Raw genomic sequence first — 13,940 nt, 5'->3', positions numbered from 1 at the left:
TGAGCGTTCTAGTGTCAACTTGTTAACAATGGACTCTTCAAATGCTGGAAAATCATGTCACTAAAAGTATGGCATGGTAATGCCCTGGATACAGGAAAGAATTGTAATACAAATACCACAAAACATATGCTTTATCAAACATGAGGATGTTGCTGTTAATGGATTGTACAATGGATAACACTTCAGAAAAGTCCTCATGTATTAAATTCCTATTAGCTTAGTTGAACTGGCTGATGGTCAAGACAAATTTTAGATTCCAGTGAAACAAACCTTAACAGGAGAACTCTTAAATTCAGTTGGTGGCAACAAAGGTTACTGTGAACTTTGAACAATGTAAAACTAATAGCCTTAGAACTTATTCTGTAGTGAATGGAACCAAGAGAGATTGCAGTTAATGTGCTAAACATCAAATATTTGTCATGGACAATCACATTGATTGAGATTATACTTCAGAAATAGCACATTCGTTGTAAAGTTATATTTAAGGTGATCTAAATCTTCTCTCCACCAACTTGACAAATAATGATATAAAAGGCCCAGCAGGAAAAAGTGATAAGTTAATCATAAGATTTTTGCCCTTACTTTTTCTGACCATGATCGCAATACATTTGTGTTGAAGGAAAAGAGCGAGATGCTGAATGAAAACATCTGCCACTAAAAACTGTTGTGTTTATTATCAATTCTCTCTGTTGAAAGAATTAAAATATTAATTATTTTAACATTTCATATAATCCTGATTATTTTTGCCTTTGTACCAGAACTTGATTGAAAGGAAGACAATATTGCTTTCCTACTTATACCAATGCTGCTTTAAAAGTGATGGAAAATATAAGCCAATAGAGGAGGAGGAAGATGATTTGGTCTTGTGTGAAAGGTGTAGCAAATTCATACCCATTTTCATAAAGAATAGATTTATGATCTGGGTATATTTAGAGCATAGAAGAAATTGCTGCTCCAATTGCCCCAAGCATTCTAGCACACCAATGGTCTGTACACAAATGTATATTTTCTTAGGTAGTCCATGCATCTTTTCCCAACAAGACCAAGATGTCATTCTTCATTAAAATTTTTACACTAATCCTACATCATTCCATCCTTTATTTTACTGAGTTGGGTTTTAATTATGAGTTATGACTTCATGATTACATAATTCACCCACTTGCAAGCAACCCAAGAAATTAACATTTAAGAGTATAGCTTTCTGGCTCCAAAAGAACTGAAATGCATGATGCAGCATCTAAAAGGTAACTAACTGGGAAAGAAAGTATGTAATCCACTGAAATGAATATATCTACCAGTGAGACATGTCTTCTAATGAATGTATTATGATTTAATATTGAGATGCATACTTATCAAGATTAATAAAGCTAAAACATACACAGTATATCGTAGATATAATATTGGACATACTATGAATTCTATGCAAACACACTTTTCATTGATTCAGAAATGCACATTCAAGATGTATCTACACTCCATGATATCATAAAAGTGCTTATAGTGCCCTTAAAATAATTGCTATAGATTCCAAATTGGAACTTAATTTTATTTAAAACCTCAGCACTAATGCCATTAGAATATGTAACCATTACCTTCTGAATGAGAAATTTATTACTCACTTTCTTATAGTGTCTGGTATCTGAACATGTTGCATGGGGATCAGCTCCTCCAGCTCAGCCAGGCTATTGACATACTTTATCTTACTGCTGAACTTTGAACTGAAACAAAAATTGAAGTATATTTTTATATATTTCAAAGCCCAAGAATAAATATTACTGAGTAATCCCTATAAAACAGTTCCTGAAGTAATTGTTCACTGGGCAAGACATCATAAACGCTTTTTCACCTGATAATTTTACCACCCTCAATAACTTAAGATATTACAAGCTTGGAAGACTCTTCCTCTTCACCTTGGGGTTAGTGCATTCTTACTAGAAGAAACTGAAGGGACTGAATGGTCTCAACAGTATTCCAACTTACCCAATGTCCCTGGTCTCCAAATGGATTTCATCCTCTTCTGAATAAGCTAAGTGGAATGGTTTTCCCATTGGGAATTGGGAATAGAAGCCTCTCCTACAGGGTCAATTAAATTTTTTAAAAGACGCTCATTTCAAAATAGTGAACAAACCCATCAAAACATCTCTAGCCAATCGTCCTTTACTTTCTCTGCAGCTGCAGTGCAGGAAAGTCACTTGTAAAGATCTTCTGCTCTATTTTTATTGGTAGGTTTTATTCTTTATTGGTGATCATTAGAAATGCTGGACAACTGGAGTAGACAGGAATGTTGCTAAGTGACATTGTATTTATCCATCTCCTATTTAAATGACCTCCATTTATATGTTATTTCAAAAATAATCATCAATTTCGGTGAAGTGGTGCAGACAGGAAAAAATGATTATGATCTGCAAATGCAACTGCAAATTATATGCATTTTGTGCTCTAAGATACAGCATCCATTGCCCATGATCAAATGTAAAATTAGCTATGCGGAAGGGTTGGTGAACAATGATACACATTCCTTAAGTAATTCTCCAACCGCCAGAAAATCTCACTTGCTGAGAAACACCCTCTGACATTAAAAAGAAATTTGATAATCTGGTAGATTTCCTTTTATCTGCATACAAGTAACCAACATTATACAAATAATAACATTTCTGTTTCCTGGCAGGACTGCTTTATTCTGCAATATTAATTTAGTTGTTTAAACGGGGGTTTTTGTGAAAGGAGTCTTAAAGTCTGGAGGTGTAAGATTCTAAGAGGGCTTGGCAAATGCCAATGATCTTCCCCCCTTTTCCCCTCTCCCCCATTGGCTGAGGTGCCTCAGACTAGTAGTCTTAAGATAAGGGAAGGACCATTTAGGACTCAGACAAGGTGTTTTTTTTTACTCACAGAGCTGTCTCTCTTGGGAATTCTATACTCTTGTGGGTTATGAATGTTTTTTGGACCTCAAAAGGAAGCAGGGATCTGGGGAATGGGCAGAAAAGTGGAGTTGGGGGTCAAGAGTCAGACATGGTTGAAAGATGGGTCAGCATCAAATGGCCATTTGGTGAGACCTATTTACATTCACAATATTCAAGCTATTTGACAGCTGACACAGTGTGCAGACTAACATGCTATCAAAGCACTTCTGCAAGATTTATGATCAGAAGATAGTGTTGTGTAGGACCTGTGAAGGGACATAGAACAGCTGGAAATTTGGTCAAAGTGTTGGCAGATGGAATTTAAACCAGACAAGTGTGAGGTATTGCACTTTGGAAAGTCAAATTCAGGGAGGACATATAAAATAAGTGGCAGGGCCCTTAGGAGCATTGATGTGCAGAGAGACTTGCCATTCAAGTCCATAGCTCCCTGAAAGTGACAATACTGGTGGATAGGGTAGTGAAAAATGCATTTGGCTTGCCTTCATAGGCTGAGGCATAGAATACAAGAGTTGGTATGTTATGTTGCAGCTGTACAAAACATTGATTGGACCGCATTTGGAGTATTGTGAACAGTTCTGGCTGCCACACTACAGGAAGGATGTGGTAGCAACAGAGTGTGCAGAAGAAATTCACAACATTATTGCCTGGAATGGAGGGCTATAGTCATAGGACAGTTTATTCTCACTGGAATGTAGGAGGTTGAGAAACGACCTCATAACATTATGAGGGGCACAGACAGGGTAGGTAGTTGGAGTCTTTATCCCAGGGCAGGGGAGTCTCGAACCAGACAGCACAGGTTTAAGGTGAGAGGAAAAAATTTAAAAGATTTGAGTAGTAAATTCTTCTGCACAGAGGGTGGTGATTATCTGGAATGAGCTGCCAGAGATTATGGTAGATGCAGAAGCAATTATGGTTAAAAGGCATTTGGAGAAGTAATTAGATAGGAAAAGCATAGCAGGATACAGGCCTAATTCAGGCAAATGGGATTAGTGTAGATAGGCATCACGGTTGGCATGAATGAGGTGGGCTGAAAGGGTCCATTTCTGTGCTGTATGATTGTACAATTCTCACTGATTAGTACAGAAATATTCACGTGAGGGGATCTGCTTATGGTAAGAACACATTTAGAAGGTAGGCAGTAGATGAATGTAGGCACCTCATCGCTCCAAGAAAATTCTGGACCGAAAATTATTATATGTAAAATAATGTTTGCACAACATTCATTTTCTAAAATTCAAATAGTTTATAATAATAAAATAATCAAAGAATGCTAACCGATTTACCAGAGAATGCCAAGGTGATTATTATTCAAGGACACCCACACCATGGAGGATTTTTAAACACGAGTTCATTCTCCTGAAGCTCTAATGCGTTTCCAGTAAATTAATCTCATCCAGGTGCTTCTTAGTGCACCTGTTAAATGTCACCTTTTTTTCCCAGAACAGGAAACAGCATTGAATTACTAGCGGATATTTGATTACAGGATTACCGTGGTAACATTTAAATTGAATAACAATAATCCATTGGAACTCTTTTTGGTTTTATTTGGCTCTTGTACCAGACATTTATAACATGCTCTCAAAGTTACTTATTTAGTGGATGAATGTGAGCAGTTGGAAAGAAAATGAAAAACAAAAGCATTACATCAACTGAACAACCTTAGTCTCCACCTTACTGGAGATCTTCCTTTTGTTCTCCCCACCCCTCTCCCTCTCTGCAACTTAAAAATAACACCATTCTCAGTTCTCCAGTTCTGGTGAAGGCCGCTCATCTGAAACATTGACTCTGTTTTTCTGTCCACAGAATGCCGCATGACCTATTGGGCACTTCCAGGATTTCTTAGAAACTAATAACAGGATTGGGGAGAGTCAATGTGGATTTATGAAAGAGAAATCATGTTTGAAAAATTTATTGTGTTTCTTTTAATCATAAAGGGAAAAGCAAATTATATGCTGTTTTGGACTTAAAAGAAGGCATCTGATAATGTGCCATAATAAGATTATTAAATAAAATTAGAGTAATACACTGGTGAGGAGTAGTTAACAGAAAACAGGGAATAGGAACAAATGGATCATTTGAGTAGAGTGGTGTTGCAGCAATTGGTGCTGATCTTACTGAATAGCAGAGCTGCCACATGGGGCTATATGGCGTAGTGCTGTTTCTAATTCTTATGTCAATACAAGGTGAGAGCTGTTTGCACATTATTACAACATTTATACGCCCAGTATTCCTAGCATCTTTAAAATGTAGAGTGGAACATTATCACCTACCTAATAAAAGGCCGAGTCACAGCCAGTATCGTCCTGATAAACCATGATGGGTGCACGATTATAAATGATTTCAAATTCTTCCTCAACCTGTATTTTAAGGAAATACTTAGTAATAAAATAACACTTCTTACTGTTTCACATAATTTAAAACTTTTTAAAAACTTTATTTATACAGCACGGTAACAGGCCCTTCCGGCCAACTGAGCCCATGCCACCCAATTACACCCATGTTAGCCTACTAACCTGTACGTTTTTGGAATGTGGGAGGAAATCGGAGCACCTGGAGGAAACCCACGCAGTCACGGGGAGAACATACAAACCCTTTACAGACAGTGGCGGGAATTGAACCTCGATCACTGGCGCTGTAATAGCATTACGCTAACCACTACACTACCGTTCCACACTAATTATTACTCTGTGTTTCTTCCTTTACATTACTAACATTCAGAAAGGAAATTTATATAATTTCCTTTAACTTTACTGAATTATATTCACAATTTGACAAGTATTTAATTACATTTAAATTGCTAATTCTGACACTTAATGCTCAGTCACTGTTCATATTAATATGGCAAGCTTTCAAATGGCTTTATTTTAAAAAATTAAGATAGTGGAATACAAGTGTGAGTATATTGGAGATAAGTCTTTTTTAAAAAAAAGGGTGGGGCTAGGATACTTCAACTTCATCTCCGGGATTTAAAAAAATATTAATCAAGCATGGGAAGTAAACTGTTTTTAACTTGATTCTCTTATGTCAATCATGGAATTCTAGATCAAAACTTTTTTTAAAATTGCTCCTCGCTAATAGAATGCTTCATTCATGCAATTTCTGCAGCCTTTGATTTTGGTTCCAATTTACATTCGTAACTGAATTTCATTAACTCATGAAACCTATTCAGCTAATTCTCCATTGTGTAACTTGATGATCTAACCTACAAGCATAGGAATGATGCACCTCATCATATGAAGACTCTAGATTTGGCAATCTTACACTTTTTCTTTTTGGGAACTTGTGTATTGTGAATTTCTTAAATCTCCTACTTGAATGTCTCCAACTGTTCTGACACAGGTTTACCTTCCACTCCCCTTTTGCTAAATCACTTCGCAGCCATTTCCCCTCAATTTATAACCTTGATTCAGATGTTACTTTTGTCCTTCTCCACAACTGTGCTAAATCTAGCTGAATTATAATCACCACCACAAAATTATTCTCCCACTGATACTGCTTCCAGCACCCAGCTTCAATCCCTAAAATAAAAATACATCAAGAATTGTAGCCCCTACGCCCTCTTCCCATCAGTCTGCCTTTTTGGCATTGCTACATACCAGCTAAAAGGGTTCTTCTGAATCCAAATTAAGAATTCTGAGCTGTCGATACCCGACTGTAGCCTATTAATATTAAGGCAATGGAAATCTCCAACTATTGCTGTCATAGTGCTTCAATTGTTGTCATAAATTTGTCTTCAAGTTTGCTTGTCTAGCATCCTTTGACTGAAAATCTACTTCCAGCAGTCCAAGCAGTGTGACTTTCCCTTTTCTTTAATTCAAAGATAAAGACTTGTTTGAAAGATCCTTCTAACGTGTCATCCCTTCTCACAACTGCAATTTATTTTAAAATGAATATTAGGCTCCATATTTTCACATCTCTACTTGTGCCCTCACTCTTCTGCCTTATTCACTTTATTCCTTGCACTTAGGCACATACCATCAAACACAGCAAGCCTCCTTTTTTTAATACATAATTTGGCAACGTTCCAAACTCTCATTAATTTTTCTGCCTTCAGTTTCATACTTTGCATCTCTCTCTTGTGATCTCATCCTGAATTCCCCAAAACTATTCCCAATGCTCTTGTAAATTCACTGCAGCTAGGTATTCATCTGCACCATCCTCCTCAACATGTACTTAATGGCACACAGCACAAGGAGCACAGTCATGTTTCCTAATCTTTTACCAAACTCCTAAAATCTGTCTGGAAGACCTCATCCTTTTTTTCTCCCCCATTGTCACTTATCATGATCAAGCACACAAGTATCGACAGCTGTACTCACTTGATCAATAGGTGAATGCAACTGCATACAATTGAGAAGCACAACAGCTAATTTGGGGGTTGAGCTTGATTTCTCGGATTAGAAAAATCCTGTTGAAATTGTCCTAAATTTCTTGCTTGTTTGGTATGGGTACGAGGATGGGGGTGAATATTTCTCAAGAAGTTGATTGAAATAAAACAATAATAAAAAAAATACCTGCCTTCTGTCAATCATTTGATAGCACTTTTTCATCCAGTTAAAGCCTGGCATCTTTCTTCGTGGAGTTGCACCATTCAAATAAATGATCATGTAGTCCTCAGCTACCAAGAGCTCTAAAGTACTTATCACATACCTGTGCTCAAAAAAAAGTTTTTCAATTACAGATCTTTACAAATCTGCATTCAGTTACTACTTTTAGAGTTGCTGAAATGATACTAGAGACTTACCAAGAAAAGCATCACATTTAACAAAGAAGTAAGAAAGATTTGAACCTACAAAGCACAAGAACGTCATTTTTCTTTATAACTTGAAGGCCTTTAGCAAACCATTCAGTTAAGAACCAAAACTAGTATTCTTTTGCTCTCTAGGTTGTATTTGCCAAAGTTTCTGCTATGCTTTAGAGATTGAGGTGGCTGTAGATTACCAAAGTGGGGAACCTGCCAATTAATGATATTGCAATTGGAAGATGGAGATATTACTCCTTACAGAGCTCTGTGAGATAAAGGCAATTGGCCAAAACATACTTACCTTTGGCTTGTGGTTCCATAAGGAACTCCCAGTGAGGTGCTCTCATTGATCAATTCATCGCTAACCTCCGCAGCTGTGCATTGTATTATGGATGTCACACTGAGCTGAAGGTCCGAGGTTAATGCATCAGAAACCTGAAATATTAACTCTGTTTCTCTTTGCACAGATGCTGCCTGACCTACTGAGTGTTTTGAGCACTTTCTTTTGTTAAACTCCAGTTTGACAAGTTACAATTCAATGCATTTTCATTTCCATTTCTCAATTGTGCATTTCCATTTCCAAGCACAATTTCTAACCTGATGAAAAATCTAATGCATTTTCAATGGCATTGAACTCATTTTCAATGGTAATGAATTGAGACTGATGGAATTCACTTAATTAGAAAAAACAAAGAGATTTTCATCAGTCTTACTCTATAGGATTCCACGCATTCTCCACTGAAGATGCTGATTAAAATATTTTATACAAATTAAGTATCTTAATTTTTCATTGTGTCCATTTCACACATCGTTTTGATTTGTACAATCAGTTTCAATTTATTCCAGCAAAATTTATTGGACAACTAAACTTCAGAGTTAATTAAAATTCCAGCTTTTATTCTGAGTTGGTATGTCCAATATGCTCATTAGAGGCATGATCAGAAAATACTTTACAATGCATGTAGGGGAAAGGTTTTTTTTCAAACACAGAAATACTCAAAACAAAGCAACTTAAATTTGACTCCATCTGACTGGACTTTTTGAGTCAAATTTTATAGCAAATACAGCATGTTTTTTTAACTTCTTTAATAAAATCCATTCCCTCATGGCCTAAATAAATATGCAGCATATTGATATAGATATAAACATTAAAATCACATTCCAAATTAAGTAAAAACAAGGTCAAAATATTTGGTGGATAAAATTGCAGTAAATATATATTGAAATAAAATAATTTTTTTGAAAATGAACAATGTTTACTCAAAATTGTGAAATGGTAATATTAAAATTGCTACATAGTCAACAGCATATATTATCAAGTCAAATGTTGGATCAATATTGTCCACAAATAATTTTTTCTATTTCCTCTCAGTGGAATCTAATCCACAACCACAACACGGTTATTTAATTTCCTGCAAACAGTAAGTCAATCCTCAGTTAGTCTCATGTCACGCAGCAGGGAGTGAATAATATATCATGAATTTTGCACTGAATTTACACATTAAGGTTTATTTCTGATTTGAGAGCTATGTTTAATAAATCTCCCATAATATTACAGTATTTCAGCTCTTTGACCTTCATATCCATTCAACGGATATCAATCATTCAGTGCAAAACCAGACAGAAAACTATTTGTAATCACAATGATTAAACCAGTCTTCCAAATAATGCTGATTGTTTACTTAGCACACACTTCATTTGAAATGGATGATTCTAAAGTATGAGATCTTTACTAAATTTGTCCAAAATTAAAAAGGTAAAGACTGTCAGGACAAAAATGAATCTATAGTGATCCTCTAAGGACAGTGGGAGAAATTAATTCAATTGTATCATAAAGAATTACTGCTAAGAATTGTCTTTTAAATTTCAGTGTAGCTCAAGGGGCTTAGGCTATTCACTGGTAGTGAATTTGTGTCAGTCTCTCTGCAGGAAAGTGGAGATGAAACTGGTCAGTACCATCAGTGGCACAAAACATTTCAGGTCAACAACCCTTTCATCTGAACCTTTCATGAAAGGTCACTAATCTGTAACATCGACTCAATTTTTCTCTCCACAGTTGGTGCTTGACCTGCCAAGTACTTCTAGCGCTTTGGAGTCTTTCTGAAGCCCAGATGAAAGGTTATTCACTTCATAAGTAGACTTAAACAGTTCAATGTAATTATGTGGTTATAAATCAGAACACATATACAAGTTGTACTATTTTACTCACAAAAAGAGATTCTCCATAATATAATTGTAGTCTGGTCTGCTGCTCTCTGGCAGGAAACATGCAGCGAACACAATGATGGCATTGAGCCCATCACTATAGTATCCTGAGGAAAAGTAGACATTTGTTATTGTGCAGTGGTAACTACATAACCTAAAATATTTTAGCATTGCAAGGGAAAAAGAAATCCAATAATTGTAACAGCAGCTCAGAAGAGCAGTAAGTGCTAATCTGTCATCCATTGGAGCCTGTAAGCATCAAAAATATCCTGTTTCGGTTTGATGTCATTTCATTGTCTATATTTGTAAAAAAAAATCAGTAAACTATTAATCAACATATATGCATGGTGAATTCTGGAAATTCTGTTTAGAACTATTGGGGAATTCAAATAGTCTGAACAGGAACTCTATATAGCACCAATGATAGAGCCGATTTTAAAAGGTTGTTGCAGTTACTGCTTACACATATTTTCTTCTCTTCCCATACCTTCTCAGATCAGAAAAGTACAGGAAACTAACCTATCTATCACAACACTGTTCCTTCACTGACTTGAAATAAACATTCTGTGAAAGAGGTGCACAGCTTAATAAGCAGTGAAAAACTCATGTTAGTGAGATAAATATTTAGGTTATCTCCATTCGGTGTAAGTAACAGTTGAGGTATACTGTATTATTACACAGTATATTACGAAAATAAGGTTATAAATCAAAATTAGGATAATTGCAATACCATTCTTCCATTGAAATGAAAAGAAGATGGAAGAGAAACACCACATTAACTATTTAGTAAGATCAATATGCTTTCATTACATCATGTTTTAGGTTAACGTAGGTCCTCTAGATTAACAGAAGATAGTGTGGTTCCTAAACAATTTACATTTTTTTCTATTTGATAACACAGGTACTTATATCTCTTTGTATCTGGTCTCAGTTAACGTCAAATAATCATCCTCTTTTGTTATCAATTAAAGGCTTTAGCTACGGGATTGTGTCCAATTCCAGGCACATTGTTATTGAAAAATTACAAAGCATGAGGAGGAAACCTCATGAAACTAGAGTTAGGTGGATAGGCAAAAGAAACTGAGATTTTATCTTTATTACAGAGAAAGTTGGGTCATTATTTTATTTCATTTTTGCTATGGAGAAACACAAAAGAAGATTTGTGGATTTCTCTAGAAAATTACTTAGTCTCTTGGTCCTTGACCATCACTCTACACCAATAGAAATAACTTCTGGTATTCTGTTCTACTAATCCCAGCCCATTTTTCTGACACATCTGCCTAATTCCATCCACAAAGCAGGCTCAAACATGTTAATCAGCTTGGTTTCATTGGAGTTTCTCAGAAAGCCTGACCAAAAAATAATCTTAAAACAAACATTGTCAAAGCAGAAAATTGGGAAGTTTCCAAGACTTTGATCTCAATTTGTCATCCTGCTCAAGCAGCTGAACATATCAAGTACTCTGTGCATAGCTAACAGCTAGAAATAACAGAGTGACTACAAATTGTTAAAGGAGCCAGATGTTATTTACGATAATTTTAAACTCCTGGAGTAAAATATCACCAGGTGACAATCGTAAAATGTGCAGAATTTTAATGAGAAAATGAAATGATTGGAAGAGTTATGAAGATAGTTACAAGTAAGCATGTAACATGTGACCTTATATGCAAATCAATACCTCCAGATGCTGGAAATCTAAAATAAAAACATTAAATGAAGGCAGGAGAATGGGGTTGAGAGGGAAAAATAAATCAGCCATGATCGAATGGCAGAGCAGACTCGAAGGGCCAAATGGCCTCATTCTGCTTCTATGTCTTATGGTCTTGTGGAATGGGAAGGGGAGTTAATGTGACATGCAACCAGAGGCTCAAGGTGGCTGTTGTGGACAGAGCGTAGGTGCTCTGCAAAACAGTTGTCTCGTCTGCTCTTGGTTTCACCAATGTTGAGGAGGCCACAGAGAGATCCAGAAAAGGAACAGAAGTGTCAGAAATACTCCAGGTGAATTTGAGGTCAGGGTGGAATTGATCTATCCTGCAAAAGAAGTAGGATGAATGCAGATATCAGTTTAGTAGATAAAGAGTTGGGGATTGGTGCCAAATTAGGTTTGGAACAAGGACTGTTCCATATAGCCAACAAAAAGCCAGGCATAGCAGGGGCCCATGCGAGTGTCAATGGCTACACTTTTGATCTGTAATGAATGAACTTGTTCTCTGACTTTTGTACTTAGCTCAATTAAAAAAAGTAGTCCCTGTCAACATGCTCGGCAGCATAGCATCACAGGAGGTTGGACAGCTGTCTCACAGATCCAGCAACCTGAGTTTGATTCTGAGCTCACATGTCGTATGGGCGGAGTTTGCATGTTCTCTGTGACCACGTTGCTCCAGTTGCCTCCCACATCCAAAAGACACGTGGGTTGGTAAGTAAGTTGACCACTGTAAATTGTCCTTAGTGTATTTGTGAGTGGTGGAATCTGGGGGGGAAGTTGATGGAGATGTGGGAAGAAAAAGTGGGTGTAGTGTAAGTAAATGGGTGTTTAATGATCGCCATGGACACAGTGGGCCAAAGGGCCCGTTTCCATGCTGTATGGCTCTATGTTAAAGGGAAATAATTTGGGTACGGAATTGTTCTGAGAATTGGCATAGTCTTGATGGGTCAAATAGTCTCCTTCCATGCAATAAGGAAATTGTAGAATACAGCAAGCAAAGCATGAATAACATCCATCTAAAAGCAAGACAAATATAAATGCAGGAAATCTGAAATAAAAACACTCCACATACTGGAAATATTCAACAGGTCAGGCAACATCTGTGGAGAGAGAAACAGAGGACGTTTCAGATCAATGACCTTCCGTCGGATCTGTGAAACGTGAGCAAACAAGTTGTAGAGAAGAAGCAGGGGTGGAGAGAACAAAGGGGATACTGCGAGAGGGTGGAGACCAAGGGAATCCAAATAAAATAGGAGGTTTTGATACTGACTGAGATATTGGATAACGTCAAAGCTTGGATGACAAATAAATGCTACCATTTACACCACATATGGCAGGTGATAATCACCTTTCTCAAGAGAAAGTCCAGACCTTCAACAACAATAAAATCATTGACTCTCTCACTAATAACAATGTGGAAACAACAATAACCAAATACTGAACTGGAAAAGCTTGTTGAACATTGAATAAGAGCAGATCAGGTACACTATGCCGACCCCTCAAAGCCCCTGCCAACTTCACAGGTTTAACACAGAAGTGTATTAGAATTCTCAATATTCACAAGATCACAAGACAAGGGAGCAGAAGCAGGCCATTCGGCCCATCGAGTCTGCTCCAAGGAAAAGGGAAAAAGAAATGGGGTGGGGAAAAAAAAAGAAAAGAAAAAGAAAAAAAAAACTATTCTAATCCCATTTTCCAGCCTTATCCCCATATCCCTTGATACCCTGACTATTTAGATATCTGTCTATCTCCTCCTTGAATACCCCCACTGATCTGGCCTCCACTGCTGTGCGTGGCAAGGAGTTCCACAATTTCACCACCCTCTGGGTAAAGAAATTTCTCCTCATCTCTGTCTTGAAACTGTACCCTCTAATTCTAAGATTGTGCCCTCTGGTCCTGGACACGCCCACCAAGGGAAACAGCCTAGCCACATCTACTCTATCCTTACCTGTCAACATTTTAAATGTCGCTACGAGGTCCCCTCTCATCCTTCTGTACTCCAGCGAGTACAGTCCAAGAGCCGACAAACGCTCATCATACTTAAGCCCTTTCATTCCTGGAATCATTCTCGTAAATCTCCTCTGAACCCTCTCCAACGTCAGCACATCCTTCCTAAGATGTGGGGCCCAAAACTGCGCACAGTATTCCAAATGAGGCCTCACTAGTGCCCCGTAGAGCCTCATCAACACTTCCTTACTTTTATACACTATACCTCTCGAGATGAATGCCAACATAGCATTCGCTTTCTTAACCACCGATCCAACCTGGTGGTTAACTTTTAAGGTATCTTGTACGAGTACCCCCAAGTCCCTTTGTACTACCGTACTATCAATCTTCTCTCCTTCTAGATAGTAATCTACCCGCT

General features: G+C 37.1%; 1 protein-coding gene across 7 annotated transcripts in view; it reads right to left on the bottom strand.

The window, feature by feature from the left end:
• LOC127572312 (protein prune homolog 2-like) overlaps positions 1 to 13,940 on the bottom strand; it is a 79,621-nt gene that overhangs the window by 9,155 nt on the left and 56,526 nt on the right. For all 7 annotated transcript variants that reach the window (XM_052019397.1, XM_052019398.1, XM_052019399.1 and 4 more), the window contains 4 exons: positions 9,875 to 9,977; positions 7,440 to 7,571; positions 5,192 to 5,278; positions 1,620 to 1,718 (listed from right to left, as the gene is read on the bottom strand). In XM_052019397.1, coding sequence (XP_051875357.1) covers positions 1,620 to 1,718; positions 5,192 to 5,278; positions 7,440 to 7,571; positions 9,875 to 9,977 — 421 coding nt within the window. The remainder of the gene's footprint in view (positions 1 to 1,619; positions 1,719 to 5,191; positions 5,279 to 7,439; positions 7,572 to 9,874; positions 9,978 to 13,940) is intronic.

This window comes from Pristis pectinata, chromosome 7 (assembly GCF_009764475.1).
Source record: "Pristis pectinata isolate sPriPec2 chromosome 7, sPriPec2.1.pri, whole genome shotgun sequence".
Lineage (NCBI taxonomy): Eukaryota > Metazoa > Chordata > Chondrichthyes > Rhinopristiformes > Pristidae > Pristis > Pristis pectinata.
This window is presented reverse-complemented; position numbering and strand designations above follow the sequence as displayed.